This window comes from Coniophora puteana (genome assembly GCF_000271625.1).
Source record: "Coniophora puteana RWD-64-598 SS2 unplaced genomic scaffold CONPUscaffold_1, whole genome shotgun sequence".
Lineage (NCBI taxonomy): Eukaryota > Fungi > Basidiomycota > Agaricomycetes > Boletales > Coniophoraceae > Coniophora > Coniophora puteana.
Window position 1 is genome coordinate 2,519,954 of NW_006913053.1, and position 25,991 is coordinate 2,545,944.

Sequence of the window (25,991 nt, forward strand, 5' to 3'; positions counted from 1 at the left end):
CCGGGGAACGGCCATGTGCATGCGCTCTCGGACCGTTTTACCAGTATCAATTGGCGATACCGGGTTCAGCGGCCCTGGCGCAGTCACGCACCTTACACCTTTGCACTTTTACGATTTCGTCATGAGGATGAACGACTGGCCCCGTATTTATGCAGATGTCGGGGCTCAAAGGTGTCTTCGCACTTACGCATATGGCGCTGCTTGCGGGCAAGATCGTGTGCATCACTGGCTCATCAAGAGGGATCGGGAGGGCGTGCGCACTCGAGTCAGCCAAACATGGCGCTACTGGGCTCCTCCTGCACTATTATGGTGACGAAGAGACGGAGGCGGAGCTCCAAACATTGAAGGCGGAAGTCGAGCGCAGCCATTCTCAGTGTCGGGTAGTATGTGTCTCCGGAGATATCGCTGACCCTGCGACTTCAACCAAGGCGAGTTATCCAATCGCAATCTTCCTTACCAAAGTAGACCATATCCTTACCCATTGCTGCCTTCGTTTTATCAATCAATCGATAGGTCGTCGAGTCCGGCGTCCGTGAATTCGGCCGTATTGACGTCCTTGTCAGCAACGCAGGAATATGTCCCTTCGCCGAGTTCATCACAATGCCTCACGCTTTGTGGGAGCGTACGCGGGCAGTAAACCTTGATGGTACATTCTACATCGTCCAAGGTGAGTGAAGAGAATGTGCTCGCTCGCGACCATGTCCGTTCATAAAAGCAGCTGTGGCAAATCAGATGAAAGCCCAAGTGCCACAAGGAGGGGCCATCGTTGGTGTTGCTTCGATTTCAGCTCTTGTTGGCGGAGAGTTCCAATGGTAGGTCTTTAAGCTCTCAATCACGTTACTAAAAACTCACATGGTAACAGTCATTATACCCCTACCAAGGCCGGCATTTTGTCTTTGATGCAGAGTTGTGCAATCGCTCTTGGGAAGTATAACATTCGCTGCAATGCGGTCCTCCCTGGCACAATTGCCACAGACATAAACAAAGAAGACCTCGCAAACGACGAAAAGCGAGAGTATACGATCAAGCGAACCGTCCTAGGGAGACTCGGCGGTTAGTATCTGACCTTGTATGGACGTAGTCATAGCTCACAGTAACGCACACAGCACCCGATGATATAGCTGGACCTATGGTGTTTTTAGCTAGCGACCTGGCGAAATACGTCACAGGTGCCTCGCTGCTTGTCGATGGAGGTCTCTTCGTGAACCTACAATGAATGGCCGAATGACATAAATTCAGAACAATATGATTCATATTCAGGTTTCTTCGCGATTGTCTCAGTGTGATTCCAAGCCCAAGACAAAACCCAACACCTGGCCATTCACTACGGCCGGCTTCGCGTCAACAAGCACAGTTGCCCATCTTGCCCACTCCTTTCCTGGATTTGTCCAGGCATGCAAAGTGCCTTTTTGGACGACGACATCGCCGGGGTTCTTGAGATGAGTCTTTACACCATCTTCGGTCGTGTGAATGACTTCTCCGGAGACTACGTGACCCACCAGTGCTTGAGCACGCGCTTCATACTTCTGAGATGGATGACGTACCCAGGATATTGTAGTCCAGGGATGGGGAACGATGCTACCATATGACCCTTCCATTAGTATATGGGAGATCGGACGGTGTGGGTCAGACAGACCATGGGTGTGCTGAATCCAGGTGCTAGATCGGTATACTGGAAGTTAGTTGCCCCAGATTGAACAAGGCCGTGATTCTCTAGTGATAATTTGCGAGAACCTCCATCCTCCCTAACCATCAGATCGACGTCGATGAGCGGTCCATAGTCAGCTTGTCGCAATGACGTTGAAGTAGGGTATACTCACTTCGTGTTGTTATCATTAGTAGGAAGGCCATCGATAGTAGCCCAAAATGCTCCAGCACGCATGCCCTCTATGCCAGGGACAATAGGCTAAGAAAACGTCAGCGTCAGGCACAATGACCGGAACTAGCAAAACCTGTGACTGTATTTCAGAAACAGTTGTCGAGGTAGCTTTGCCACCGGCATCATGAGTAGTGACCAAACGGCGGGGTGCAGGCAGGGTCGGGGGGTACTCGGACATCGTTATAGTGCTAATCAGCCAGCGCCAAGGAGGAGAGCGCTTCTGAGATTTATTTGTACCTCTTATTGGAGCCTTAGCTTCATTTGGTTCACGGCACCAGCCAGACGGCACCTGACATTGGCCAAGTGCTTTAAAACCGACATGATTGCACCCTCCCCTGTGCATCGAGTTGTATCCTAACCAGGAATTTATGTTGCAGACTGGACAGCACATATCGTATTGCATAGGGCCAATGATCACCAATAAGTAAAAAAATTATGGAGCAGTGTCTGACAGACGTCGATTAACTCATGTTTAACTTGCAAAGGGCGAACGCACTTACAATAATAATAATCGTCAATCAGAGGTATCCAATCGGAAACAATGGCACTAAAGAGGCCAAAGATAGGAGTTTGAGCGGTCTTGTTTGTAAACTGCTCTAACTTGGGACTGGGGATGGATTCAGTGTTAGTACTGCAGTCGCATCTTATTGAGTAAGACAACACACCGAGTGTAGTTGTCCCATACTGAGCCCCGTAGGAGGTACCATAACATGTCCTTATCTCGGCGGCTGTACTCATTCTGTTCAAGAGTAGCCGAAGGAGCGGGTGTGCGGCGCATATTCCGGGAAGCTAGTTCCAGTGCAAACGCCGACACAAGAGCACGGTTCTTAAACCGTCCAGAAGCCAGTAAACTCGCTAATAGGGATGAGCCAGTACTATGCAAAGAAGCCATTACCGCGCGTACCGTAGATCAATGGCCGTAAAATATAGATTGCTTCAGCTAGCCAATCTTGAGGGGTAGCAAGTTTGTTGACTAGGGAAAGGGGAGGTCTGACTGAGGAAGTTGTGAGCGCCTTGGGGAGGAGGTAATCTTCAACCGAGGAGTCGGAACGCGATGGAGGGGGAGGGGTGACTAGCAATGGACTAGGGCTGAGAGGTAGGGGGACGTGGTTGTTCTTCAAATGTTCGGGCGTAGAGGGCATGGAGCTCGGGAGGCTCTCGGTGACGAGGGTAGGGGAAGATAGGGTAGACTTGGGAGGGAGAGTGGATGGGTCGAAGTCTCGCTCGGGAACGGCAGGCGACAGTAGGGGGCGGCGGGTTATTCTCAAGAGGGCAAAGCGAAGCAATGCTCTGGGTGTAGAAGTTTACAAAAAAAATCACGGGCGGCGGGACTGGTATGAAGCTCACTTGATAGTTTCCAACAGAATGATCCCTCTCCAGCGTGTTTTATCAGAAGTCTTCCTACGAAGGCCCATTTCCACAAGAAGTTGCGTATATTTGAGAAGCTCAAGTGTTCTTGCAATCCACTTATATGCGCTATCCTTGTCGCACCATGCACGGGCGTAGCGAGTGTGCAAGGGAACGGGAAGTATGGGCTTCCACTTTGAATCATTCTGGACTATCCGGGCAAGGAGAGTATCATGATAGAGGCTGGTTACATTGAGTAGGGCAGACACTAGGATAGAGTGAGGGGGTAGAAGTGGGGGAGGGGATATTGGCTTACCAGACTCCGACGCAAGCTCGGCATCCTTGAATCTGCCTGGGAGGAACCAAGTAACAGACCTTAGGGTCGATTCGAGGGTGGAGATAGTGGAGACATTATTGATGAGGAATGACTCGTACTTGGCTAAAGTAGACGACATCCAGAGAGAGGGAGGGGTCAAGGGAGCACCCACGCCCAAGGACGAGTCGAGTGGAGGTAGTCTGTCTTGACGCGGACGCTGGCTTTCAGGAAATCAGGTGGCCCGAGAGCCAGACCGCTAAGTGAACCGGAGAACTGCCGGAGGGCATCGGCACTTCCCGAACTAGACGAGCTTCTTCGAAGGACTTGCTCGAAGTGATGCACTTGCTGTACCTGACAGTACTTAGTATCAGTACAGGGTTACGTTGTGCATTTAAACCGACGAAAACTATTACTTGGACTGCCGTTCGATAGGATCACAAACCAACTAGCTTGTATTCATTGCCAGTCTGTCACCCTTGTATTTATGTACCTAAAACCTGTGCACAGCACGCTTGCTCGTGAGATCGCGCTTATATCGTTTGTATGCGTCTCTGGTGTACAAACAGTATGATGCACTACACACTCAAACAATGTGTTATCGAGCACTTGCTCAGCGCGCCTGAGCAAGGGACTGCGGTCCCCACACCCTCCTCATTGCGGCTGCTCGTCGTCCTTCGTTATGGATGAAACAGCAACGACCATTCCCAAGGAGTATCTACAAGTCAGTCCAGTCAGGGGCCAGTTAGAGCCTCATGACGGCACCTCCAGGTCAGGCTGGCGATACATACAATGCACTGATACCCCCAACGAGCTCAAGGTCAGTCGAAGTATCTGTAACCTCTGATGTATCTTATCGCACAATCAGGTCCTTATTCCACCGCGGACTGCCTCGTTGTATGCACTACTTCTTAAAGCAGAGGCTGCAGAACTCCACAAAGCCGCAGATGCATCCTGGGCTCGCATACTCGATATTCGTAGGCTCAAAGACCGCATGATAAGGAAATGTCAGCGACTTGCTCAGCAATACAACTCCCTCCGGTCTTCAGAAACGTCCCCCTTCGTTACTCTGCATGCACCCCCTGATTTCAGGCTTAAGGAAATGGAGAAGTGGATCCGTCAGGAAGAAGTGATAACTGAGGGGTTCGGGCAACTCAAGATAAATACTGCGGTTGACAGCCTCCAAGTAATTGCCTCTCAATACGTCTATGACAATGGTGACCTAACATCTGCTAGCACCAACAACAGGCTGTTCATCGACGCGTCTCAAGTCATTCAGTCCACTCGCGTCGTTCATCCGAAAGGATGACCCAGAAACAAGCATCTTCCCGTCGTTCATCTCAGTTGAAACAGAGCTCGTCAAGTCACGCCGAGAAGACCTCTGGCTCAGTCAAATATCATCGTGCCACCAACTACGACAGCCGGTTTCATGAGGATATCACTGAGGAAGACTTCCATGCCCGGCATTCAACCGAGCAAATTGGCGAGCAAATTGAGCAGGAGCAACGACTAAATGAATTGTTCATCGGCAGAGAAAACGTAGAAGGCCATATGGAAATGCCAGCACCAGCGTTTCCCGCCACATCTCCAGAGCCTCTTCCACACCCTCTCCATGGATCGAGTTCGATGCTCTTCCAAGCCGTTGTGGAACCACCAGCACCTGAATTTCCCCTTCCGGAAACGCACGAACCACCCGCACCTGAGTTTCCTCTCCCAGAAACACACGAACCACCTGCACCCGAGTTTCCCGTTCCAGAACTACACGAATCTCCAACTTCAAGCTCAGGCGACCTTCCTTTGTTAGAATTTGATGCAGGACGAACTCCTCGTCCTGGGTTAACCCGCCGAAGGAGTAGCCTGAAACGGTCTAACGAGGCTCTCAGGTTTAGCGCTTACTCGGCGAAGTCAGTATCTTGGGCTATGGATCGAGACTGGACTGAACAGGTAACTAAATATGAAGCAGCACAAGCTGAGCTAAAGGAAGCTGGTACGTAAATTACATGCTTCATTGGGGTAGTCGCAGGCCTCATTTTCAGACATTAAGACCGTGATTGGGATGAGATTTGCGCATCGTATCGCGAAGAGCTGGGTTTGCTAAGAAGTCTACGTCGAAATGTTGGTTCCAGTATACAACGGCTTCAAGGTGAGGTAGAGAGACTTCACCAGGAAGAAGGGCTCGTTCGTGCGCAAGAGGAAAAATTACACATGAGCTTCGAGCAACTTCAGATGAGACATCAACAATATCGAACAAGAGGTGCGTAGCATTAATTTTATGCGTGCGGTCTAGTGTGCTCAAGGGCAAACATACACTCAGTCAAGAGCGTCATGGAAGAGACTCAGCAAGTAATCAATTATTGCAATACGAAACGTGACGAACTTCTCCAAGCCCTCTAAATTCGCATATACCAATTATCCTCTATCCCGGAAAATGACAGCAGATACCAATCCAATGTGTAGTGTAGGTTAAACTCGTGGAATCATCAAACTATGGGGTAACTTATACCATCGCTAATCATAAAATGGATATCATGCAAGCGATTAGAGAGCTTGTTGTCTCATGGCGCGATGCCTCTTGGCTTTGATCCACCAAAAGCGGATTATGAAAATGAAAGCGCATTCAGCGACAAAACACGCAGAAATAACGATCCCGAAGACGTAGTAAGGTCCTGGGGGATCGATGCTGTTTGCGAGTATGTGGACATTCATAGAGAATATACCTGAGCGATATGATCAGCGTCTTCGCAAGGCCTTCCAGCACTCGCGTATGCATACCGATTACAGTCTGGGAAAGGACCACCCCCAGACTGATAACAGTCAGAGCAAAAATGGCTTTGTCGGAACCATTCTTCGCTAACGAAACGGCAGTCCGCAACTGGGATAGATGCGCTGGATGGGACTGGCTTAGCATGCGCTCGTAGTGAAACAAAGAGTGCTGAAGAGTTAGGATGTGGTCTACAGACAAATTCAGGCCCCTTCTTTCGTTGGTAAATACGGACTTACCCTGGATGTCACCCATGTAGATCGATATTTCGACATCCTCGTCGTGGTTGGTCACTCTGGCTAGCCCAACCTGCCCGCTTGATAACAACCTTTTGCGGATCTGAGTGAGCACCTCAGACTTAGCCGCCAGTAGGCGACTGAGGGAAGTGACAAGTCGACGGGTCCTAGCCATCCGACGCAAAGCTGTATGGGTTTGGCTCGTTTCGGGACGAGCGTCGTGTGCAGAAAATAACGGTAGCCTGAATGCAGTGATTTTGCGCTTGACACGACGAAGGAACAGGGGCCATGTGAAACGGGGGAGGAAAAAACGTGTCCTTGGTTTTCGCAGAGAAACTGGAAGAGGTTTCTCAAGATGGGAAGAGATTGAACCATCCTCATTCGCCTGCTTCTCTAACATCTCTGCTTGGGTTGAAGGCACTGTGTTTGGATAAGACCGCGTCTGGACAGCGCTTTCGACCCCGTTGGGAGGCGAGAACACTAATGCCTCAACAGCCATCACTTCCTTCTCTACGTCACGCAAGATAGGAAAGAAGGAGTCGACGACCGAGTCGAAGAGTCCGTGTGATATCCAATCTGACATATATGAGGAAACAACAGCTGTGAAGGGTGCTTGACCGTGCTTACCAGCAGACATGTTGAAACTATCCTTGAGCATGGACATCCTGTTGCGGACACGTTCGGTATGATCTAGGCTGATTAATATCTCGGCATACTATGAATAAACGGTAAGCACCTGATATGTCCGTGAAATGAAACTAGAATATGCGGATGGGTCAGGACAGATACACCTGCGTTGCATTCGTTATGACGAACCGTGCATATTCCCTCACGAAACACTACAAGATAGACATTGGATTCTCCTAATGCACCCTCCCTTTCGAAGAAGTCGGTTTCGTGATGGGAATCGTTGCCTAACGGCGGGTGTTGTCGCTGAGAAGTGGTTTCAATAGCACGAAGTACGATAAAGTAGTATCCAAGCCTGTCGAATAGCTCGAGTTTCTCACGAGGTTCTTGCTGGAGGATATCCTCAAGCGTTAGAGGGTGAAGGTGGAGAAGCTGCAATAACTAGTTGAGCCAACAGAAGGCGTAAGGTTGAAGAAAGGTTGACTTTGCCAATAGCACGCATATCGGTCCAAGATGGGCTTGCGACATCTAGCCACCAGGCACGAGACTGTTTGCGCACCTCTGCATCCCAAAGCGATCCTGCCCTTAGTGGTACTTCCTTCTGCTTTCCCTTGCCGTTTCGAAGTGCAGTTAAATCGGTGAAGGACGCTGGTCTACTTGGAGCTCTGATCGATTCGGGCAGCATATAGTCATGATGATTTCGAGAAGGACCTGCTGGGGCTCCCTTCCGCGTGCGAGCCTTGTTTTGTGTCCTTTGAGCCTTCGCCGACCTCCTCAGGGCGGCCTCCAGCTGGGAGGTTACGAGAGGTAGCGAAGTAGTGTGAAGAATGGAATCTTTATCGAAAGAATCTCCGACATCATTCAAGGGTATTGACCCTGGGGCGATGGTAGGGGGAAGGTAAAGGGTGAAGGATCGCGGGGCCAGTCGGGATTCCTGCCTGGCACGGATGCGAGCAGCAATGTCGCGTTCAGAAGCGGCCGAGCGGATGGAGGCCCTCCTTCTCCTCCGAGCTGTACGCGAGCGGGAAAGAGTAATGACAGAAGAGCTGACGGAAGTCGAGGATGTGCTAGAGGAGGAGTCCGAGTCCGATCCATTTTTCTTGGCCCAGCGCGAAATTGCGTTCTCAACTACTGAGGCGAGGGCGCCAATGCCGAAGATGCTGCTGGAGGAGGACGAAGAAGAGACGGTCTCGGCGTGACTTGAGACGGATCGGACGGAGGCTGGTCGAAGCGGGGGAGGACCACCTCCTCTGTAGATGTCATCGTGATCGTCTTGTTCGGAGCAGTTGTCACGCTCGAGGATGTCGGTCATAGCACATACCAGGGGAGTGTAGTCAACAGTGCAGACAGGAAACTTGAGACACCCATCCACTCCGGGTGCGACGCTGTGGCCGTTAACGAGGAATTGACATACGTCCTACGTCGCTCCTCCGCATGTGAACGCCTGCTTCCCAAACCAACTTAATCATTAATTACAAGCTTTATATACTTACGCATTTGATTCTAAGACAACGTTATGTTAACGTGTGTTCGCGATCATGTATTTTACATGACATTGCACATGGGTACAAGCTGAACGTAACAAAGTCACTGGTATTGAAATATAACCAATTGATAATACTAAACACAAGCTTCAGAGTCTCCTCCGGTGGCTTACTTCGACTCGGAATGGCCCTTGGTTAACTCTTTCACAACAGACCCCATGTGGGACTCGTGTGCCACAGACGACAGCCATCCCGGGACAGACGACGACGACGGTCCTCCGTCCTCACCAGACACCTTATATTGAACCTCCTGTAAAACCTCCTGGCCCAGAATACTACCCAAGCTGACCAAATTTTTCGCAGTGCTCCAGATATGTCCTGCTGTAGAGCTAGATGCTGACTGTACTTGTTTCTCGCCTTGCGAATGCTTCTGGTCGTGTTTGTCGGGAACATATGCCCATTTTTGCTTCACCTCGAGCTCCAAAGGCAGGAGTTCACAGAACGGTGCTGTGCCACTTTTTATCATCTCCGCAAGCGATGGGCGGAGGTGTACCTGTTCTTTGACGGAAGGATGGAAGTATTCATGTGTCTTGTTGTCCGTATGCTGGGGTAATTCCCTGTTTATCTCCTCGGAAAAGGCAAAGATTCCGGTTCTGGGGCTAGGGAAGTAACAGAATTCAGCTTTTACAATATTTGGGCGCCAAAGCTACGTACTCGTGCGGGGGCTGCTGGCCCCAAGGTGCTACTGGATCAGGCAGACTCGCAAGATACTTGAAGTTCAAAGCCAAGATGTCTCCGATACTGGCCTGTAAACATAAGTCAGGATTGAAGACAATGGGATACAGAACTAATCTCACCGCCATCCATGTCAAAGTCAGGTCAGAAAGGTCGTGATCTTGCCAGCCTCCGCCAATCTGCAAGAAGGTTAGCTAGGTAACAACTGGACGCGAGCAAACTCAAATCTACATCTGAGTGAGAGCCTAAAGATACGTCAGCAATCGGAATACAGTAAGAGCAACTGTGGCGAGAACGATTTACCAGTAAACCAGACTTGTTTAAGAACCTGCCCTCTGACGCGTCCCGCCTCGCTTTGATTGAACTTGGCGCAGTTCTACCATACCTCTTTGAGTAATACTCAACCCTAACAGCCATGGATTACTTACAAAGTCCTCCCTTGTCTCATTTATGGCTAACGCTTGATATGCACGCTCGATGTGATCTCCAAGCTCTGTGTTGGGAAACCCAAAGATCGATTTTGCGGGAGGAGACTTGCGGGTGATCTCCTCCGGAAGACCAACGGACCCCACGGTATCGAAGACGCCCACACACCTACGATAGTTGAAACAGTGTGAATGGATGACACCGATGCACTCACTTGACAGAGAAGGTGTCGCGATCTGCATCGGCCCGCTTCTTGCCAGAGGACTCTGGAGAGGTCCAACGGGCAAGCTTAGTTTGTAAAGCTGCCTTCTCTACGCAAAAAGTACACAACGGCAAATACATTTGCTGTTTATTCCCTTACCTGCTGGATCTTGCGCTTTCCCTAACTTCTGGTAGTTGACGAAAATCTCAGCGAAGTGATCCATGTCTGTACGGTCCAAAATGCCGATTGCGCCCTTGGCCATTATTAGAGGGCTATATATACAGGGTTACTGAACCACTGACTATAAACATAGCCACCATACGAGCGGTGTAGGCACCCTTCGAGGTAGATGAGTTTCAAGTAATTAATGTATAGATCCAAGACTTACACGTGAGAAGCCGAATAAGAATACCTTCGCGCATTTATATCACTTATATCGAGAACGGACAGTGTCGGTATTGCGAAGGCCACATACCTCATCACCAGGGTGGAAGTTCCTTGTCAGGTTGGTTAGCCCTACCCAATGCTGTATCTAGGATATGAACAATATCTTACTGCGAAATGAAGGCGTACGCCTCTTGCACCTTTTCGGCTAAAGTATATCGTTAGCAGGAGACTCTATTGAAGGTCTGTCGCTTGCATGTTACCTAGGGAGGCACCGGTAGCACCTAAAAGTGTCTATCCTGTCAGGACTTGCCCATTACTAGTCATGGAAGTACTTGCCTATGTAGTACTCAGAGTACAGGTTTTGAGCGCTTCCAACACCACTCTGATAAAAGACAACTTGCGGGATAGGCGGTTGCCTGTGGATAACGTGAGTATGCGGGTTGCTACCATGTAGTTGCCTCACTGACACACGAGGATCGGTATGTTCAATGGCTCTGGATAGTTTCTGACAGAATATAAGGTTAGGTTAACTCATTGCAGACATGTGATTGTCCATACCAAGATGTTGGTGTACATCCAGCGTTCTTTCATAACAATGCCATCTTGCCAAGTACTACAAACAGAAATGTCACAATTACGTAGAGCTTAGGACAACCAAAAGTGGCGCACCCATCACAACACACTACAATCCTCTTCTTGACAGCACTGTGGTCCGCTTGGGCCGAGAAGCTTTGTCTGAGTGGAGGGGAGGTCATCGTGGATGCTTATCGCTACGATGTGAGCTGTGGTAAATTAGTAACGCGCTGGGAGATGATGGGGGGAAAGGCGACGAGAGAGTACGGCGACTGCCAGGGGTCTATTATAGGCACCCGAGGTCGGGATGTGCGAACAGGTTTTGACAGCATCCAGCATCATGGCGCTGCGCTATTCCTCATGCGTGATGACAAGGGAAGTATTATTCCGAGGCGGGCTATTATCTGATCAACAATTTACTTCCGGATTCAGTATGAAAAGGAGCTATACGGGCTGTCCAAATGTCCGATATCATGTAGAGATGGCTATGAACTATTGTGATGCTGTCGGTGCCGCGGGTTCTGAGGATGAGCGAAGATTATGACCGGAGACGAGTTTGCCGCTTCTAGTCTCAGCGGGTCAAAGAGATATCGGCGAGATCAGTTTACCGTCCCAATGTGTTGCCCGGGTCCATCGCAAAAGTCTCCAACGCCATGACAATAGTGTCAGCTGGTTATAATTGGAACAGCATTCCGAGAACCGAGGAGATTGCCTACTTGCCCAGGCGCATTTCTGCACCGGCAAACTCGTCAAGAGCCCGGCAAAAGTCGGTTTCACTGATAATCATGGGTGTACCTGCCGTAGCAAATACTGGATCTGATGATGAAACAGGCAAAGAGCAAAGAGCTTTTGGAAGTGTACAGCTTGCGATATGCTGAGTTAGAACGTGGAGTTATGTAACGAAAGGAAATACCGTACTGCATTTCCGTCAAATTCAATTGCCACGGAGGATAGCCGTGGAGCTCAATGGATCGCTGTGCGTAAGGTGGCGAGCCCAACTGATAGATGACCATGAGGTCTGGACACGGTAGAGGACCTGAGCCGAATTGGCGTTAAAATGAATGCACCGACGAGCTAGACTGCATACCCTCGAGAGCATCACGAAGATACGTGGTTAAATATTGACCAGCAGCATACGCTAATTGACTTCGTGGACTTGCAAGTCCGTCACGAACGAGACATTCGGCAACAGAAGCTACGGCCGGTTTGCCCGAGTCCCGAGAAGCCAAATAGATTGTGAGGTCGTGCAAGCTGGTATCTGTCTCTAAATGAGGAAGAACGTCAGTGGCCTTGGGTAGCATTCATCAACACCGAGGCTTTACTGAGTGAGGACGTTTTGACAGCGACATTCCTCCTTCTACATGGCTGCCGCGGATTCTTCAATGATGTACACTGTATTGAGACTACATTGATTGTAGGGATTGTGGAAGCGAACTCTGAAGTGGGCGAATGGCTTCTGGAGGCAGGTGGCTCGGATATGGGTGGTGTCAATGGATACTCAATTTCAGGTTCTGTGCTTTCGTCCTCTGTGCCATCTTGTGGAACGGTGCTTAGTTGCTCCTGAATGGAGTCAGAGCAGCTGAGGAGAATTCCTATATATATCATCAGCACACAAAATAAGGAGCATGCCCCGCTTGCACAAACCTTGAGAATCATATGCAGTGAGCGACGGAATTCCGGTGACCCTACACCATGCTGCGACGCGCTTGAGACAATCCAAGAATGCGAGTTCGTTCAAGTCACGCGAGTGTCCCTCTTGAGGAACCAAGACGAGGCAAAGATGAGAAGGTAGCTTCTTGCGTTTGGCAGTTAGCGGGCGCGCGAGGCCTTGAGCTTTTTGACGCGTCGAATATGCGAGAAGTGCGGCGTAAATGAGATGGAAGAGACGGAGCAAACACGAGTTCAACATATTCATCCTTAGAGGGCCACACGAACGAAAGACAACCAGAAAAGAATGTGAGCCAAGTCAGGGGGGTTCAGTAGTTCAAGGAGACTTGAGGGTTGCATGTACAGTTGCTAGTCCATATTAAGTTATTAACCCAGCGGGAGGCAGAGTCATGACAGCCACAGGGCGCTATTTGGGGCGCTTGTCTCCATAACCACGTTTCGACAACGTGGCCCCACAGAGTTGTAGCAAGTACACGTACTAGGTACGGTAAACAGTACTCGCCAGCTGCATATATGTTGCAGTGAATAGCTATCATAAAAGCTTGCAACAATTGGTATTATCAAAGTATACATCATACGTACAGCTAGCAGATTCGAAGCGTCAGATTACTTCTAGAACGGAAGCAGAAATGAAAGGTCCTCGTGAATAATCTAGAGAATACCGCCATCAGTCTCCTGGATGCCTCTCTTGACCTTGAGAAGAATTGCTGTCTTCCAGTTGTCCAGTCTCGTCACTTGATCATACTCTACGACAGCTGCAGTAAACGCTTCCTGATTTTCACTTTCCATCGCCTCAATCAGGACATTGATGAATTTACATTCTCTCGTCGAGGTAAAGGTCACATCCTGCGATGAGTATTTGGCGATGTTGCGTTTGGCAGTGACAGTGTCCTATAGAAAGGTGAGCACCACTTAATGGTGAACAACAGGATAACTTACGCGCATAGCAAGTGCGCATAGGCTGGCACGTAACCAGTACTCTCTGACACTGTATTTCGTCAACGGGGATGCAAGGGAGTGGTTGGCAACTTGTTCGTATCGTTGAATAGCTTGAGGGTAGTTCTCAAGGTCCGCGTGGAGATCAGCAGCATCTTTGTAGCATGCATTTGCGGTTCTAGCATGTCGCCATCAGCAACGCATCAAAAGGCATTGACAATAGAAGCTCACGATCCAGCATCTTCTTGTGAGTACCATTCCGCAGCTCGCTCATAACTTTCACAAGCCTTGCCCAGGTCTCCAAGCTCATTCTGATACAGCTGCCCAATCTCTTTCTCCCGATCTGCCGCTTGACGGAAGCGACCAGCGTGAGTGTAGTGGGTGATTGTTTGTGTCAGTGCCTGGATAGCGACTGGTGAACGCCATCACACAAGAGATGTTCATCAGCAAGTCATGAAGTGGGATAGTGTACTCACGATCGGGGTGCCCTTGCTTGTATGCCTTTGCTGCGTTCCACCAGGCATTGGCAGCCTCGTTCGTCTCCTTGCACTTCTCTCTGCACTCGGCCTCGCGAGCGAAGGCATCGCCAGCCTCCCTGAACTGCTTCTCGAGCTTATAAGCGTTGGCTGCTTGCTGGTACAAATCTCCTGCTTCCTCGAATTTGGTTGAGGAAGAGGAAAACCAGCCTGCAGAGGAATTTGCCTTCTTGTCTGCCTTTTCGGCCAGAGTCTGTGCCGGGGACTTTGAGGGCATGATGGAGTGGATGAAACAGGGTTGGGCTGTGGATGTCCTAATTCGTCTTCAGCCACCCGCGATTTATATTGATCACGAGAATGCAACGCCAACTTGTTGTGCGTTTCATCTCAAAGTCAACCTACTAGCACTCAACGCACTCAACCATGGTTGCACTTCCCATCGACGAGATAAAACGCCTGTTGGACCTCCACCCTAAATCGCCATCCATACGCTACCAATATGGTACCGCAGGTTTCAGAACCTTGTGAGTCTCGTCTGGATCGGGCCAAGCCAGTCACTGATCGCCCCCGTTCAGGGGCAAGGTCCTTGATCCTGTTCTCTTCAGAGTCGGTGTTCTTGCCGGCCTAAGGAGCAAAAAACTCGATGGCAAGGTCATTGGTGTTATGGTCACAGCATCCCATAACCCAGAGCCTGTAAGTTTAGGAATTCTGGTTGTACTGCTACGATTGAACATAGCTTTCAGGACAACGGCGTGAAGCTCGTAGACCCTCGTGGAGAGATGCTCGAATCGGCTTGGGAAATTCATGCTACAAACCTGGCAAACGCAGCCACTACTGATGACTTTGTGGCTGCCCTCGAAGATTTCGTCAAGTTGGCTAAGATTGATCTCTCCAAGCCCGCTCGTGTCGTGTTTGCCCGTGACACTCGCCCATCGGGCCCCGCCCTCGTTGCATCGCTCAAGGATGGCTTGCAGGCTATCGGTGCAGAAACTCGGGACGGCGGAATAACCACCACCCCGGTCCTTCATTATCTTGTGCGGACGATGAACACGAAAGGAACCAGTGCATCATACGGCGATGATTCTGAAGAAGGTTATATCACCAAAATTAGTACCGCTTTCAAGAACCTTGTGGTATGTGAACCTTCCTTCATTAGCGGCGCTTCGTTATTCTAACCAACCTTTTAACCAACCAGGCTGGCAAAGCCGCTCTGGCTCCTCTAACTATTGACTGTGCTAATGGTGTTGGTGCCAAGACGGGTCAGCAGTTCCAGGATGCCTTGAAGGACACCCTTCCGATAGTTCTTGAGAATACGAATGGTGTTCTGAACGAAAACTGTGGAGCGGATTATGTGAAGACGTCCCAGAAGCTGCCTCCTTCTTTGGAGACTGTGCTACAAGCCGGTCAACGTGCATGCAGTCTTGACGGAGACGCCGATCGACTCATTTACTACTATCTCGACGAACGCCGTCAGTTCCACATGCTGGATGGCGATAAAATAACCGCCCTCACAGCCAGTTTCATTGTGGATCTCGTCAAAGCTTCCGGCTTGGAGCAGAAAATCAAAGTCGGTGTTGTGCAGACCGCCTATGCCAATGGCAGCTCGACCAAGTACTTGACAGAGGTATGAATATCCCTTATCGAAACTTCAAATGGCTTGACCTGCACTATGTAGCGTCTTCCGGTGAAATGTGTCTCCACCGGAGTGAAACATCTACATCATGCAGCTGAGCACTACGACGTCGGTGTTTACTTCGAAGCAAACGGACATGGGACAGTGTTGTTCTCGCCGCAGGCCGAAGACACTATCAGGAATCACAAACCTTCCACTCCCGCGCAATCTACGACACAAACTCATCTGATCAACACAATAGATGTCATCAATCAGACAGTCGGGGATGCCCTTTCTGACATGCTTCTCGTTGAGATTGTCCTAGCACACAAGTCCTACAGTGGTGCCGAATGGGATTCGCTGTATGCGGATCTCCCCAATCGCCTTGTCAAGGTGGTTGTCGGTGACCGAAACGCGTTCAAGACGGAGGATGCCGAGCGGCGTCTTGTTAGCCCTGTCGGACTGCAGGCCAAGATTGACGAGCTTGTTAGAAAGTACGAAGGCGGACGTTCGTTCGTTCGTCCGAGCGGGACCGAGGATGTAGTTCGTGTCTACGCGGAGGCGGCACTGCGTCCTCAGGCAGATGGTACGTACAACCACAATAGTGAACTAGGTTGTCCCTAATGCAGCTTGCTACCGCAGAACTGGCGTTCCGAGTTGCAGGATTGGTCTATGACGAGGCTGGAGGGGACCCGGTCAACAGGCCGCGAGAGTTCCTCTAAAATATCAAGGGACAGTGATAACATGGGTCTGGTCAAAGTAGTGTATCAATCGTTATGTATGTACTATATGGAATAGGACACGAAAGGTCCGAAGATGCCCCAGGTCTGAGATCTGAGTCACCAAGCTTAGGCTCATAAGTACCTGGCCAGTCGCGTATATAGCGGTAGCAATTGTGACTTGTCTCCGAGCCATACTCTGCACGGGCGAATATGCTTGGGCGGCACGACAGCGCTCGCCTTGGTGTTCAACGTCTCTCAATCTCAAACCAGAGGTTAGTGAAGCCTTATCTGACTACGGACTGGTGTGCTGATGGACGTCGTATGTCCGTCAGGCTGAGACAAGTCCGTTACCAGTCGAGCACGGTCATTCGCATACCAGGATCGAACATATATCGCTTGGGTGACTCGAACTTTGCATCTCCCGTCTTTTCCAACGTCACTTGGACAGCCAAAGACGGCGAGAGCTGGGCTGTAATTGGTGCTGGATCGAATCAGAAGACAGCGCTGCTGAGGGTATTGTGTAAGCTCCCTTTGTCTCCGTATAAGCTTCGCTCACTCCCTTCCCTCTCTCTTCTAGACTTTGCTTGGGCACTTCCGCATCACACCACCACCAGCCCCATCTGAGGGAGGGCTTTTCCCGTTCCTTGCACAGGCCGACCCGCCTCGTGACCCGCACACGAATGTCGCACTCGTTTCCTTTGCACACCGTCCCCGCACCTCGGGCACTGGCTTTTATGACTACACCGCACGTTATGGCGCAGTTCGCGAGGAGGACAGAATCACATTACGTGAAAGCATGTTTGGAGATCATGATTATCTCAACCTCCGGCCAAATAAGCCTGAAGACCAGGTCAGCAAGTCGTCAGAGGAGCTTGCAGTAGAAGAGAGAAAGAAGGCGCTGTTTGAGGAGATGGTGGAAAGACTTGGTTTGAGCCAGCTACTTGACCTTCCACTCGTTGCGTTATCCAACGGGCAGACCAGGCGAGCGCGGATCGTCAAGGCACTGTTGGCCCGGCCGGAGTTGCTCATACTGGACGAGCCGTTGAGTGCGTTCTTTCCTTCCGTTTCTACCTAGTAATGTTCAACGTGCTAACACGGAGGTCTATGTAGCGGGTCTTGACGTGTCTAATCGTCCAAAGTTACTTGATATCCTACATAACTTGCACGTTGCACGCAACCCACGTGTTTTATTGGGGTTACGTCTGCAAGATCCTGTACCTGAGTGGATCACCCACCTCGCTCTTATCAGCGAGAAGGGCGTCATCACCGGTCAAAAGGATATTGTTTTGGAGGCCGAGGCCAAGCGGAGCGTGCGCGAGGAGCGTGATTCACAGTCGCGCTCTTCGAATGCTAGCAGCAGCCTTAGCGGCTCAGGGCGATCGACTGTGGTTGACTTGAAGAACGTTAGCGTGACTTACGGTCCTAGGCAGGTGTGCTTGCTTCGCTTCTTTTGCCTGAAATTGCAGCTCATTCACGCGCATCAAAGGTACTGAAAGAAATTAACTGGACAATTCGCGAAGGCCAGCGGTGGCACCTCAGAGGACCCAATGGTTCGTCACTTCCCTTCTGCAGCTTTCCTCACATCACTGACTTACATGTACTTAAACCACAACATCTAGGGTCCGGAAAGACGACCCTCCTTGCCCTCCTTACGGGTGACCACCCACAATCGTATACTCAACTCGGAACTTCTCGGCACCTCCGTCTCTTCTCCCGCCCCCGTTCGCGCATACCCACTCCTCATCTTCGCTCCCTCATCGGTGTCGTCTCACCAGAACTAGCAAATGCTTACCCCCGTCGCGCCGGCGTATCCGTTTGGGAGGTCGTTGGTACTGGTTTCGATGGTGCATTTGTCCCCGGTGGACTGGATGGCGTTGGCCACGGTATCGACGGGCCACTCAGCGATGAGCAGCGCCGGTGGCGGGTGCAGCGTGTACGTGAGGTTATGTCTGGGCTAGGGCCCTCAAGTTGGGCACCGAAGCAGCTCCATGACCCCACAGCGGACAGTCAGACGGATGTGGACACACACGGTGGTAAACTCAAGGCAAGCGATGTAACGTTTGCAGAAAGAGATTTTGCAGACCTGGCTGCTGGAGAGCAGGCTATTGTGCTACTCATGCGGGCTCTCGTGGGCAGACCACGTCTCGTCCTACTCGATGAAGTATGGAGTGGGATGGACGACTCCATGGTACGTGCTGCGCGAGCATACCTACGCGACGGTGGCGGAGTCGACGATGATCAAGCTGCTGTGGTGATCAGCCACTGGGAGGAGGAGGTACCGTGGAACACCGGAGACGGACTGCGACGAATATCCCTTGAGGACGGGGTGGCTACGTGCTCCTGATTGGTTGCATGTTCATGCATCTCGCCACGTACATACAGTTTGTATACATGTCTAGAAAACAGGGTAATGACCCCAAACGAAGACATCGAAATATTACACGCATTCATACAGATTGGTGCCTTCGCTTTGAGAAACCCAGAAACTGTGCGCCCTTTAAGACCATGGTCCTTCAGACACAGTTCCCCATCCACTCTTCGCGTCATCCCAGCCCGCTGCGCTCGCATCTTCAACTTGATCTGCCCATGAGCCCTTGGACGGCTTCTGTATCTGGTTCTGGTTCTTAAATTGTGTTTTAGCTGTGGTCTGCGGCTGGGACTGCTTTTGATCCTGTGCCTTTTTAGCGTTCTTCCAAGAACCTTTTGCCACCTTGACGCCTGCGGTACCCTTTCCTTTACCCTTGGCTTGAGTCTCCAAGCCAACATCAGGAGCAGGGCTGGTTGACCTCCCGTGAGACTCAGTTGTGGCATTTGATTTATCCACGTCGAGGTCACTGGTATCATCCGGGGTGGAAGTTGTCGGCAATGGATCCCAGTCTGCCGAAGGCACAGCGTTCCACAGGTTGTCCGAATCGTTACCTATGTCGGTCCCTTCGGCACGACTCATAGCACTCTCCTCCTCGAGTGCCGCGTTAAGATCCTTCAACTCGCGTGGCGCACCCTTCCAGTTCGTCTTTACCAGTGCACCCCTCCCTTTGTACATGTCATTGCCCCGCCCGCCTCGGTCTCGGTCTGCAATGCCGGACCCACGCCAACCACGTCCGCTCCCGCGTCCACGTCCTCGACCGGCGGCATCAGCTCGCTGGGCACGTTCTTCGGCCCATTGCTTCTTGCGCTTCTTCTCTGCGTATTCCCTGCATATACCTTTTGTGCAAAGTTTTCCGTGAGCGGGGCACAGGTCGTCGTCGTTGACGCCTGATACAGAGCTGAGCTTTGCCCAACCTTCGTTGCCTCCTGACTCTCCGCTGGCGTTACTCTGCGCGGGCGACGCGCGGCGTGCATAGGCTTCTGCGTCATCACCTGGCTTCAAGCCCCAAACGTGGTCGTCATCGTTGTTATCTTGAGGGACGCCAGAGCCGTCATGTCCAGATGAGACAAGGGAGGGAGAGGAGCCATGAACGACACCTTGAGCTCCCGACATGAGCACACCCATGTCAGCAAGCTCGTCGTCGTCGTCCTCTTCGTCGTAACCATAGCCATCCACACCCCTGGGTTTTCCGTTTTCGTCATTCAGCGTGAGCTGACGGCTGAGTGCATCTGCCATGCCATCTGGCATGGGTACCTGCACCGCGTAAGGGTTTGGCGAATGATCCATCCCATTTGATGATGAATTTGCCAAACGGGCTGAACCTAAGCCTGGAGGCGGACCCCAAACATTCACTGCAGGGCCAGATGTTGAAGGCGGGCCTTTCGACCAAACTGATCTCGGAGGCAAAGGCGCGAGTCCCGGCGGAGGGCCGAGCCCAGGAGGTGTAGATCCAGGGGGAGGTGTAAGTCCAGGAAGCGTGTTGGCCCCCTCGGCGATTGGAGACTTCTTGCCAGAGATTTCGCTAGAGAAACTCATGATCGATTGGTTATCCCAGCTTGAGTTAAACCCCGTCAGAGAGTTTGGAGCTTGCCCTGGGACACCAATACGCTGAGCTATGGGAAACCGGCATGAATTCGTCTGAGAGGGGACACGCACAGACTGTGGACGCTTTCGCAACTGCATGACCACCCCCAGCTGCAGGCTTCTTTCCACCGGGAATGTTCACTTGAGTGATCTTCGCTGCTTGCTGACCCCGAGACTTGGGGATACCTTTCGACCAAACACTCCCTGTAGCCTTGGTTTTTGGGCCGGAAGGTGGTGCGTCCGGGTGGCGCTTCGCTTGGAGCCACTCTGACGAGCCGACAACTGATACCTCGCCGACTCAACCATCGACTACATGAGCAAAACACCTATACTTACCCGGTGGCGGAGCCGCAAGGATCTCGGGAGGCGGGGCCTTGACTGCGGTTGGGAGAGGTCGAAAGAGAGACTGAATAGTCCTATCAATCCCTTGAGGCAGATCGCAAAAGTGAGTGTAGGGATAGGGAAACTTGATGAACCTAGTTTTATTGATATCAGGAAAGAGTTTGGATTTGTGCGACAACGAAACGTGCTTGTTTTTAGGACTCCATGTCCTGAACCAATCATCCTCGAGCGGCACACACTTCCAGCCTGGAAAGCATAGGCCAAGTATGATATTAGAATATCAACAAGTTGATATGTTCTTTAGGCAAAAGGAGGTCCATGCCACACACCGTGCTTCTGAAGTTCTCTGCCGGAGTGGTAGGTACAATAGTAGACGCGAGATACGTCGTTCTTTACGTCCGCTGGCGGGTTGATTAAGAACTCAGACCATCTGTGTTCACCGAGGATGTGGTCGAGGTGAGGATAGTCCCGCTTTACCTCGATAACGACCACATCGCCCGACTAGTGAACATTGGTTGAAGACGTAAAACCCCTATCTACCCGAAGAATCCAGATGGACTCACCGATGGCCTGTAGTAAAATGCGAGGAAAACCTCCTGGTCAATGCAACACGCCACCCAGCGGGCAAAGTCCCGCTGATGTTGCGGGAGTGCCATTGAGCATCTGCCACCATCCTCGGTTGTGCCGAATGGGTGATGGATGGCGAGGTAGCGGGGCTCGTCATCAGGAGGCGGAGGTGTTTTGACGCGTTTCGGCATTGTCGGGGCTGTCAACGGGATTGGAAGTTATTGAAAGGCAGTGATAACAGTGCAAAAATCAAATCTAATGGACTTTTGAAAGACGTAATATGGTGTTGGCCTCGCGTTTCATGGCATACTTATGGCACGATGGCTACCATACTCGACAGCTGCCAGGACCTGCAATTCGCCACGACCTACAAGCACTCTAGCCTAAGCCATCTCTGTGCCACTGCCAGAAGTTGTCTCTCCTCTGACATTGCAGTGACTGCCCAACTTTCCCCACTGCCCAACAACTCGTAATGTGCCGATTCGTAATTTACAAAGGGACTTCGCCCGTTCAGCTGTCTCATGTATGTCTTCCATCGAAATCCATTGATCTCTGACGTTTCTGAGTCGACTTTGCCCGCACAAGCTGTTGACTCGCCCGTGCCATTCGATCATAAACCAGGCATTTGACTCCCGGTTACGCCTTGATCACCGTCGACCAATCAACGGCGATGGCTTCGGCGTGGGTATGCCTTTGTCTCTAGTCAACTCTTACATTCTCATGTCATTCAAAAGGCTGGTATGACGCAGTTCACGATGAAGAGCTTGGGAGTCAACCTTGTGTCTTTACATCGGTCACTCCGGTGAGTCAGTAAAAGGCCAGCAGAGGTTACGGCTCTTATTATCGCTCGCAAGGCCTGGAACAATGCCAATCTCATAAGGCTGGCAGAGAAGATCAAGTCACCTCTAGTCTTGTGAGCAAATATAGCTAGATTGATTTCATACCTTCTCATTTTGTACAGTGGACATGTGCGTGCTACGACGGCTGGCTCCCTTTCATTGGACAATTGTCATCCATTCGTGTTCGGCAAAGTCATGGTGTGTGCATTCCCTTTGCGCAAATGTCTAATATATTCAATGTCCAACTCAAGTTCATGCACAATGGTGGTATCGCTGAGTTCCCAAAGCTAAAGCGACGGCTGCAAGTCGACCTCCCCGACGAGATATTCAACACTGTGCAGGGCAATACTGGTAATGGGTCGTACCTTTTAAGGCTTTCCCGTATTAAGAACCGAGAATCACAGACTCTGAGTGGGCGTTTGCCTTGTATCTCTCAAAGGTATTTCATTCGCCTATTAGGACTCACCTTTTCCGTACTTACGCATTCCGTGAATGACAGCTCCCCGATCCCAACGCCAAAACATTTACCCCAAATGTTCTGAAGCAGGCAATGTTTGATACCATTGCTTCTCTGAATTCATATGCCGAAGCATTTGGCATCACTGAGGCAAGTTGATATCAAAGACATAGAAAAGTTGCTTAACTGACGTCTTCTCAGCCGAGTTTGATGAATTTTTGTGTAACGGATGGTGCATCTGTAGTTGCAACCCGGTACATATCTTCGCGCCAAGAAGAAGCTGCTTCATTGGTGCGTAAATCGGATTAGAGTACCTTTCACTTCCTGAACATCATCGTGTAGTGGTATTCTTCTGGCACAACATTCAGCGAATATGCCAAAGGCGGTCATTACAAGATGTCGAAGGCAGATAAGAGGGAGAATATTATCATGGTCAGTGTTGGCGATTGTCATGGTTCAAACAAGTGATAACAATCTACCAGGTTGCTAGCGAACCATTGACGTTCGAAAAGGCAGACTGGCGCGAAGTTCGGTGAGTCCCCACGTTTTGACTGGAAGAAGTTTAACTCAATGTAGTCAACAGGACCAATAACATGATCGTCATCACTCCGAAGATGAATCTCTTGCAAATTCCCATTCTAGACAAGTTCTACGTGCCGCCAACAGACCCGGCGTCTTTGAACCGTGGAACAGAGTTTGCGGCAGCAAAGGGCCTCCTGAGCCCCCGGAGTGGTCTGAGACCTGTGGAAGGGACACTGGCAGCGCCACCAATCAGTGTCTGAGCTTCTTTGATTGTGTCAATACTCTACATAGTTGATGATATCGTATATTCCTTTTAAAGGTCTAGTTTTGTATTTAATGATAATACACGGATTGAAAGCCCTAATTTGTCTTTAACGATTGCAGTAAGTAGTACTAGAGCCGTGTTTACATATTGAGATGTTTGGTTTAGTTGCTTTGCGCGTTTTCACGTTCACCGGACACGGCGCGTGTGGTGCTGCCACTCCATGCCTGACGCGTTCATTAGCTTGCCGTCGATTGTTCTCTTCCAAAGCTAGCAGCGCAAGCCTCGCGAACCATATTCTTGTTATGAGTCCTTGGATATTATGGAGTGCGCTGTCGGGCACAGCGAGGTGCGTCCGACGTCATATGTCATGTAGACCTGAACCATCGCTGAGCCTACCTCACTCATATACATGTCTTTAGATTGTCGACGGTTCTTCAGATCTTGCTGTATCTTCCCCTTACTCTTGCAACCCTCTCTGTTCCTGCATTTCTCCTGCTCTCCCTGCTTCTCTCAACACATTCGCTTATCCATGGAACCATGATCCTTTTCTGGGGCTCTGAGGCGTTGTCCGTCATGCAAGTTCCGATGCATCCCTTCCTGCTCCTTGTATCCTTCAATGCCTTTTCTGCATCTGTGCACCCTTACCTCACGACTGCCGTCTCTTGGTGGGGGAAGCTGTTAACTTTCTTCGGACCATCGTATGTGGCTTTGGAAGGCCTTTCAAGCCTATTATGTGTCCAACGAGCTGGTCAATTAGGGAGAGAGCTCGCCGATGAAGCAGAAAGCTATCAGCTTTCCATTCTCGTTGCATCCGCGGCTGCATACGTCGTCGCAGCTTGGTGGATAGCTGTGGTACGTTCTGGTAACCTAATCTCAGAGTGGCGTACTGACGTTCTGCCAACGGCCTGTCGCTCTAGGCTTATCCTGCCGCAGCTTCATCTCCTCTGTCCGCAACCTTGCTCGGAGTGGCATTGACTGCTTTTGTCTTTTTGACTTTCATTGGCTTCCGTATGCGCCGGACAAATATTATTGAGTCGTCTGGACTGGCGTTGTTCCTTGCATATAACGTATGGTTATGTGGCGCCAATCAGACAACATTCTCAGATGCGGGGTCACCCTAGTGAGTCGTCCACATGCAAATCTATGCTGACCACTACTCATGTAATGTTCAGTGCGCCCCTTCTCTCCAACATAATGCCCCACCTTCAAACGCTTGTGAATTTCATCACCAACACCCTCCCAAAGCCGGTCCTTGTTGCGCTGTTCTACCGATTGACAGTCTTGCATTTTGCATCTCGGATATTGCCAACCATTGGTGCTGATAGTTGGGAATCCGAGGATGGGGTCGATGGCGGCTGGGATGGGCGTCCGGTATGTTGGCACTTAACCACCAGCTAAAGTGCTCATGTCCCCCAGACATCGATTATGACGAAAGTGCTTTTGACATATCGGCAACTCATTTTTGTCATGGTATATTCTCATTTACTGCGTGAGTTGTTGTATGAATGACGACAGATTTCAACTAATCCCCCTTTAGTGCTGAATCCATCGTCTCAAATCTGGTGGCGATGGGCAAACATCTTCTTTACCCTCCTGTTATGGTCTGTGGAGCTTGGCGTTAGTGCTGATGATGCCGATATGCCTATGAAGTGGAAAGTGGATTGAAACCCCCAGGAAACGCCCATGGCATTCTCCTAGTTAGATCATCCGCTGTTGGCCTTCCATACTGCCTGATCCTTGTCTTCATCTTCATAGAACTCTCTCTTCCATATCTGGGCCCGCTGTTTAACATCCTCGAGGATTTGTTCACAGGCCACGAATGCCTCTTTGCGATGCGGAGATGATACTGCAATCACAATTGATGGCTCTCCGACCGGGACGTTTCCTAAACGGTGATACAGTGCGCATGATATGATTGCTGGAACAGTGGTGGAAGGAGTGTGATGATCTGATCGGCTGACAGTCTCCTGCGCTCTACGGACGATATCACACATTGTCTTGATTGCCAGTTTGCTGTAAGCTTGATATTCCAAGCGAGTCACTACTTTGCCTAGAACATAGGTAGCGTGTTAGTAAGGGGGCAGAATTGTCACATTGTCGAGGACCTTTGAATGAGTTACGAGTTGTCCCGATAAATGCCGCGATTGCCCCTGCGCCATCGTCTCCCACTGACTGAATTATCTTGCTTGAATCCAATGGTTCATATGTCAAGGCGCAAATTCCTGCAGAAATTTCTTCTTTGGCTGCGACGGACGACGAAGGTGCAGAGTCTGGCATGGTCCCAGTCACAGAAAAGAGAGGCTGCCTGGATCTGCCTGCAGTTTGCTGGGAAAAGGCAAAACTAAATAGCTGACGGACGTTTATATCTGCAAAGCTTAATTGTACATGTCTTAATCTATCCATACCGAGTCAGGCATCGAGAACTCTTAAGGAACGCCGGAAGGCTTCCATAACCTCCCAAGAGTCGGATCCCAAGATCTGATTTGAGGTGTGAATGAGCCCACGGACCAGTCTGACATATACATCTTCCACGCTCCCTTGACGCGGGGTGTCTCGAATTTCGTCAACAACCATTACATTCGCCGCCACTAACACGGCAAGTCGCTCATCGGATCACAATACTTGGTCTACTCGTGCATAATAGTTGCCACATCTTCAACTCC

At 50.5% G+C, this 25,991-nt stretch overlaps 12 protein-coding genes across 12 annotated transcripts; 5 read left to right on the plus strand and 7 right to left on the minus strand.

Annotated features, from left to right (window-relative positions):
• Positions 1 to 191: 191 nt before the first annotated feature.
• CONPUDRAFT_86700 (NAD(P)-binding protein) lies at positions 192 to 1,216 on the plus strand (the record flags this gene model as incomplete). Its single annotated transcript, XM_007765237.1, has 5 exons — positions 192 to 428; positions 514 to 667; positions 719 to 812; positions 863 to 1,053; positions 1,107 to 1,216. 5 exons carry the CDS (start codon positions 192 to 194, stop codon positions 1,214 to 1,216), a joined length of 786 nt encoding a protein of 261 aa, XP_007763427.1.
• Positions 1,217 to 2,265: 1,049 nt separating this feature from the next.
• CONPUDRAFT_141158 (peroxisomal membrane protein PEX16) lies at positions 2,266 to 3,887 on the minus strand. The gene is made up of 6 exons (XM_007765277.1): positions 3,543 to 3,887; positions 3,227 to 3,494; positions 2,784 to 3,169; positions 2,545 to 2,734; positions 2,380 to 2,486; positions 2,266 to 2,326 (listed from the first exon to the last, which is right to left on the minus strand). Exons 1-6 carry the CDS (start codon positions 3,679 to 3,681, stop codon positions 2,313 to 2,315), a joined length of 1,104 nt encoding a protein of 367 aa, XP_007763467.1. The 5' UTR covers positions 3,682 to 3,887; the 3' UTR covers positions 2,266 to 2,312.
• Positions 3,888 to 4,218: 331 nt separating this feature from the next.
• Positions 4,219 to 8,606, minus strand: CONPUDRAFT_79000 (uncharacterized protein). Its single transcript, XM_007764604.1, has 11 exons — positions 7,648 to 8,606; positions 7,353 to 7,595; positions 7,273 to 7,294; positions 7,164 to 7,226; positions 6,540 to 7,112; positions 6,312 to 6,491; positions 5,854 to 6,256; positions 5,584 to 5,793; positions 4,776 to 5,526; positions 4,408 to 4,725; positions 4,219 to 4,359 (listed from the first exon to the last, which is right to left on the minus strand). Exons 1-7 carry the CDS (start codon positions 8,473 to 8,475, stop codon positions 6,078 to 6,080), a joined length of 2,088 nt encoding a protein of 695 aa, XP_007762794.1. The 5' UTR covers positions 8,476 to 8,606; the 3' UTR covers positions 4,219 to 4,359; positions 4,408 to 4,725; positions 4,776 to 5,526; positions 5,584 to 5,793; positions 5,854 to 6,077.
• A 128-nt stretch (positions 8,607 to 8,734) lies between these two features.
• Positions 8,735 to 11,185, minus strand: CONPUDRAFT_115432 (uncharacterized protein). The gene is made up of 17 exons (XM_007765278.1): positions 11,067 to 11,185; positions 10,956 to 11,010; positions 10,865 to 10,902; positions 10,734 to 10,813; positions 10,658 to 10,678; positions 10,566 to 10,602; positions 10,486 to 10,507; positions 10,399 to 10,422; positions 10,313 to 10,348; positions 10,170 to 10,263; positions 10,023 to 10,119; positions 9,811 to 9,976; positions 9,686 to 9,758; positions 9,614 to 9,627; positions 9,505 to 9,561; positions 9,362 to 9,453; positions 8,735 to 9,306 (listed from the first exon to the last, which is right to left on the minus strand). The coding sequence occupies exons 1-17, from the start codon at positions 11,150 to 11,152 to the stop codon at positions 8,817 to 8,819; spliced, it is 1,482 nt and encodes a 493-aa protein (XP_007763468.1). The 5' UTR covers positions 11,153 to 11,185; the 3' UTR covers positions 8,735 to 8,816.
• A 172-nt stretch (positions 11,186 to 11,357) lies between these two features.
• CONPUDRAFT_95597 (uncharacterized protein) lies at positions 11,358 to 12,966 on the minus strand. Its single transcript, XM_007765280.1, has 5 exons — positions 12,615 to 12,966; positions 12,293 to 12,562; positions 12,058 to 12,234; positions 11,889 to 12,006; positions 11,358 to 11,833 (listed from the first exon to the last, which is right to left on the minus strand). Exons 1-5 carry the CDS (start codon positions 12,883 to 12,885, stop codon positions 11,683 to 11,685), a joined length of 987 nt encoding a protein of 328 aa, XP_007763470.1. The 5' UTR covers positions 12,886 to 12,966; the 3' UTR covers positions 11,358 to 11,682.
• A 209-nt stretch (positions 12,967 to 13,175) lies between these two features.
• Positions 13,176 to 14,344, minus strand: CONPUDRAFT_115435 (vesicular-fusion protein SEC17). Its single transcript, XM_007765281.1, has 4 exons — positions 14,051 to 14,344; positions 13,806 to 13,986; positions 13,578 to 13,752; positions 13,176 to 13,529 (listed from the first exon to the last, which is right to left on the minus strand). Exons 1-4 carry the CDS (start codon positions 14,325 to 14,327, stop codon positions 13,290 to 13,292), a joined length of 873 nt encoding a protein of 290 aa, XP_007763471.1. The 5' UTR covers positions 14,328 to 14,344; the 3' UTR covers positions 13,176 to 13,289.
• Positions 14,345 to 14,436: 92 nt separating this feature from the next.
• On the plus strand, positions 14,437 to 16,568 carry CONPUDRAFT_79004 (Phosphoacetylglucosamine mutase). Its single transcript, XM_007764605.1, has 6 exons — positions 14,437 to 14,574; positions 14,626 to 14,743; positions 14,794 to 15,183; positions 15,246 to 15,674; positions 15,726 to 16,248; positions 16,305 to 16,568. Exons 1-6 carry the CDS (start codon positions 14,474 to 14,476, stop codon positions 16,382 to 16,384), a joined length of 1,641 nt encoding a protein of 546 aa, XP_007762795.1. The 5' UTR covers positions 14,437 to 14,473; the 3' UTR covers positions 16,385 to 16,568.
• A 137-nt stretch (positions 16,569 to 16,705) lies between these two features.
• Positions 16,706 to 20,229, plus strand: CONPUDRAFT_115438 (P-loop containing nucleoside triphosphate hydrolase protein; the record flags this gene model as incomplete). The annotated part of the gene is made up of 5 exons (XM_007765282.1): positions 16,706 to 16,897; positions 16,962 to 17,430; positions 17,495 to 17,814; positions 17,871 to 17,934; positions 18,004 to 20,229. The coding sequence occupies 5 exons, from the start codon at positions 16,706 to 16,708 to the stop codon at positions 18,726 to 18,728; spliced, it is 1,770 nt and encodes a 589-aa protein (XP_007763472.1). The 3' UTR covers positions 18,729 to 20,229.
• A 639-nt stretch (positions 20,230 to 20,868) lies between these two features.
• Positions 20,869 to 21,170, minus strand: CONPUDRAFT_38529 (uncharacterized protein; the record flags this gene model as incomplete). Its single annotated transcript, XM_007764193.1, has 2 exons — positions 20,869 to 20,924; positions 21,008 to 21,170. Coding segments are annotated over 2 exons (219 nt in total), but the record flags the coding sequence as incomplete, so codon positions are not given.
• Positions 21,171 to 21,591: 421 nt separating this feature from the next.
• On the plus strand, positions 21,592 to 23,424 carry CONPUDRAFT_79005 (N-terminal nucleophile aminohydrolase). The gene is made up of 12 exons (XM_007764606.1): positions 21,592 to 21,768; positions 21,831 to 21,930; positions 21,980 to 22,047; positions 22,100 to 22,158; positions 22,207 to 22,282; positions 22,336 to 22,435; positions 22,489 to 22,523; positions 22,584 to 22,691; positions 22,743 to 22,832; positions 22,884 to 22,973; positions 23,024 to 23,073; positions 23,125 to 23,424. The coding sequence occupies exons 1-12, from the start codon at positions 21,718 to 21,720 to the stop codon at positions 23,321 to 23,323; spliced, it is 1,026 nt and encodes a 341-aa protein (XP_007762796.1). The 5' UTR covers positions 21,592 to 21,717; the 3' UTR covers positions 23,324 to 23,424.
• Positions 23,425 to 23,630: 206 nt separating this feature from the next.
• On the plus strand, positions 23,631 to 24,993 carry CONPUDRAFT_86709 (uncharacterized protein; the record flags this gene model as incomplete). The annotated part of the gene is made up of 6 exons (XM_007765244.1): positions 23,631 to 23,674; positions 23,748 to 24,180; positions 24,246 to 24,448; positions 24,501 to 24,699; positions 24,745 to 24,817; positions 24,866 to 24,993. The coding sequence occupies 6 exons, from the start codon at positions 23,631 to 23,633 to the stop codon at positions 24,991 to 24,993; spliced, it is 1,080 nt and encodes a 359-aa protein (XP_007763434.1).
• Positions 24,994 to 25,031: 38 nt separating this feature from the next.
• On the minus strand, positions 25,032 to 25,605 carry CONPUDRAFT_46788 (molybdenum cofactor synthesis 2; the record flags this gene model as incomplete). The annotated part of the gene is made up of 2 exons (XM_007764423.1): positions 25,032 to 25,378; positions 25,434 to 25,605. 2 exons carry the CDS (start codon positions 25,603 to 25,605, stop codon positions 25,032 to 25,034), a joined length of 519 nt encoding a protein of 172 aa, XP_007762613.1.
• Positions 25,606 to 25,991: the final 386 nt, after the last annotated feature.